The 3,306-nt window shown below is 36.6% G+C and overlaps 1 protein-coding gene across 6 annotated transcripts in view; it reads left to right on the top strand.

Annotated features, from left to right (window-relative positions):
- The window catches only part of LOC102675086 (furin-like protease 1), a 306,104-nt gene that overhangs the window by 279,385 nt on the left and 23,413 nt on the right, over positions 1 to 3,306 (top strand). For all 6 annotated transcript variants that reach the window (XM_031508500.1, XM_031508496.1, XM_031508501.1 and 3 more), the window contains one exon: positions 1 to 191. This exon is cut by the window's left edge and continues 2 nt beyond it. In XM_031508500.1, the coding sequence (XP_031364360.1) occupies positions 1 to 191 (191 nt within the window). The remainder of the gene's footprint in view (positions 192 to 3,306) is intronic.

Raw genomic sequence — 3,306 nt, 5'->3', positions numbered from 1 at the left:
GAACCACCAGGACGTGAGCCAGGACAATACGGCAATAGGGGCGAGGCACAACGTGATGGACACGGAGGGTGGGCCGTGGACAGGTAGCCAACAGGTAGAGCGCGTGTCCCATCCAGAAGTGCAGAGACCGACAACCGAGAACCAGACGAGCGGTTGCAGCAGCATCGACACTGGAAATGGCAGGTGCCTAGGTGGGTGCCTCATTCTACTCCTTCTAGCCTACCTGCTCGGTGGAGCCAGTCCGGGGAACTTGGCGACCAGCTGGCAGAATTTTATCAGTGTAGGGAACGAGAGTGATCTCGAGACAATGTCGTGCCAAAGAATGGCCTGTCTCGGCGCGAGTTTGCCGATCGAAAGGTCGTCGAGGCAAACCGTTTCGTGCTCATGATGACGCCTACGCCCGATCGACATTTTCATTTGAATTCGGTCGAGAGAAATCGTGATCGTGTATCGACGATCGTATTTCGAGTTCGAACAGCTTTGTGCAATTTGTGATCCAACACTTACAAACGCGCGAGCGGGGCGACAGTGTCGAGCCTGTCGTCGTGCTGTCCTTCCTCATAGAGACGTTTCACTTTTCACACCGGAGGGAGGGACTCCAAGGATGAGCTTAAAATTGTCTCGAAACGTCTGTCTCGTCGTGATCTCTTCGTGTGACGACGACGTTCACCGATGTCGTTCTAGGGATAGGATTGATCCAATCGAGTGTCGCGTATGAGAGACTATATACGTGTTGGAAGAGTTGTTCCGTGAAACAAGAGAGAAGAGTTGGGACTATAATAGATGGCGCGATTGAGTACGCGGGAAAATCGATTCCAACGTTTATGATTCTATCTGCTTCTTTTGAATATGCAAAAGGTGTATCTTGATTTTTTTCGCCGATGAATTATTCAAAATGGACATCCTACGTCTGTAGGAGAACAGTTTTCAAATAATAATTTTGACGTGTGCGAAGAAATTCTTTGTTTTATTAATTCTTCGTTCGATCGTACGAAGAAGATTATTATTTCTGAAAATTTTAAATGTTTTTTAACGTGAGCTTGTTCGTTTATCTCATATAATAAGATCGGTTTTCTCTCGTGCTCGATCGAGGGAAAATAATTATTTCCTTTCAGCGTTCGATATGAGGTTTTTAATTAATGACGGGAACATCCCAACGACACTTTTCTACGTGATTCAAAGGAGCCAAACTCGCGAAACTGCCACTACGGGGATTCAAGATCGATGGATCGATGTCCATGGCAGGCCGATCTTGGTTAAATTACCTCGCGTAAATCTATAGAGTTATTATCGGTAAAATTAAACGCCGCAAAATCGTTCAGGTTCGATTTCCTAAACAGCCAATTAATCATCAAAAGCTACTCGACTGCGTAATACGTTTATCACGAATATTCGATGGGATAATCTAGCCGATTTAAATTTCGAGATTCGATTCGATATGCGATTAATATGCGATTACGTGTATATCGCTGGCCAAAAGTTTGGGATCCGAGATCGAATAGGTTTTTGAATGCCTCGTTCGTTCCATTATTCTTGATACAAGAATATTAGGGGGGGAGAAAGATATATTGAGAGTTTGTCGATTTGTAAAGAGAAGTAGAAAATTCAATACGGTTCTAAAATTAATATTTTTTTAAGATGAAACGTAATTTTGTATCTCTTTATAGGAATACTTAATTACTCGAAAATAATAATGTTTAAGTGGAAGAATGAACAGAAAATTTGTGCAATATAATATAATATAAATTTGTGACACGTATATCTTTGCCATAATATAATAGATTTTTTTGTTTAATTATTAAAATTCATTTCAACACGATATGTTGATCGACAAATTTCTTCTTCTCTTTGTTTTAGATCATTAGATTCAAAAATTATATACATGGAAAACTGAATGAAAGGTTGAATAATGGCTCTTTAAATTTTAATTAAATCTTCTTTTCTGAATGCTTTTTAATTTTAAAAAATCAATAAAATATTGTCATTGCTTTTAATAAAAAGAAGTTAAAAAGAATAGAAATAAGAATATTTCCACAAAATTAGAAATTGATCCCAAACTTTTGAATAATATTATGTACAAGAAATTAACTCTTATATCTATGTTCGATTTCATCTTTCAACCAAAAAATTTCGAAATTTAACTGAATTATCGTAATTTGACACTGCTTCTGCTATTGATTTAAACGTTCAAAATAAATTGCAATTAAAGAATTATTGAAATTGAATAATATATAAATATCTCGGAAAGATATAAGAATTAATCATTTTATACGATTCGATGCTAATTCAGTGTTCCTGTGTCGTTAATCCAGTGTTCAAGTGAACGTAAAGGCAGAAACAAAAATAAGCTCACGCAGTATCACGTTGTATGTGAAAAAAGAAATTACAATCGTATTTCGATTTCACATATAAAATAGTGATAATTTAAAATATTTTTGTCCTCCTGTGAAACGAAAATTCGTAATGATAACAATGTGAAATTGGAATATGATTATAATTTGAATAAGATAAGAGGAAAAAATCGAGCAATGTCCATTTTTGATTTTCTATTTTACAAAAAATTTTACTGCAAAACAAATACTTCACTTAATTCTTTTCGTGGTATCTAATTAAAATATGCAACTCGTTTTATGAACAATACAATTCTTCAAATTTCACCTAAAATTTTTACTCGTGTGTAAAAATTTCACAAATCACAGTTTAAAAGAATTACCGAACCGAATCACCAAAATTTAATTTTCTGGATAAAATTACCTCTCAACATTCTTCCCCATTTTAATTTCCAACAAATTTTTCCAATATAAAAAACAACTTAGGACATATTAGAAGACTTAAATACTTAAAATTTGCATTATTCGTACACAGACTTTCCTTATTCATTAACAATCACAAATTTCACTATTCTCAACGTGATAAAACGTGAATTGTGTGTAAAAGAAAGACGGAACAGCGACACGTTTCTCTCTTAACGATTCGCAAAAACGAAACAAAAAAGAATTCATTAAAAAAAAAAAATCAGAAGGGAAAACAAAAATATCGGTTCAACAATCTCGTAATGTCCGTCTAGCAACAATAGTTTCTCCTATCGATCGACGAAACGACCGAACGTGTTCCAAAAAAAAGGAGAATTTCTCTCCGCGCCCCTTTCATCTCTTTCCGGCACCCCGCTTTTTCCCCAGACGTTTCACTTTTATCTCCGCGTTTCTTACTTTCCGCCCCTTTCCCTTCCCTTTTGCTTCGCTCTCGTCCTCTCCTCGCCCAACTTTCTCTTCCTCCACCCTTTCTCGGCTTTCTCCACAACTTTTG

This window comes from Apis dorsata, unplaced genomic scaffold, assembly GCF_000469605.1.
Source record: "Apis dorsata unplaced genomic scaffold, Apis dorsata 1.3 scaffold_88, whole genome shotgun sequence".
Lineage (NCBI taxonomy): Eukaryota > Metazoa > Arthropoda > Insecta > Hymenoptera > Apidae > Apis > Apis dorsata.
This window is presented reverse-complemented; position numbering and strand designations above follow the sequence as displayed.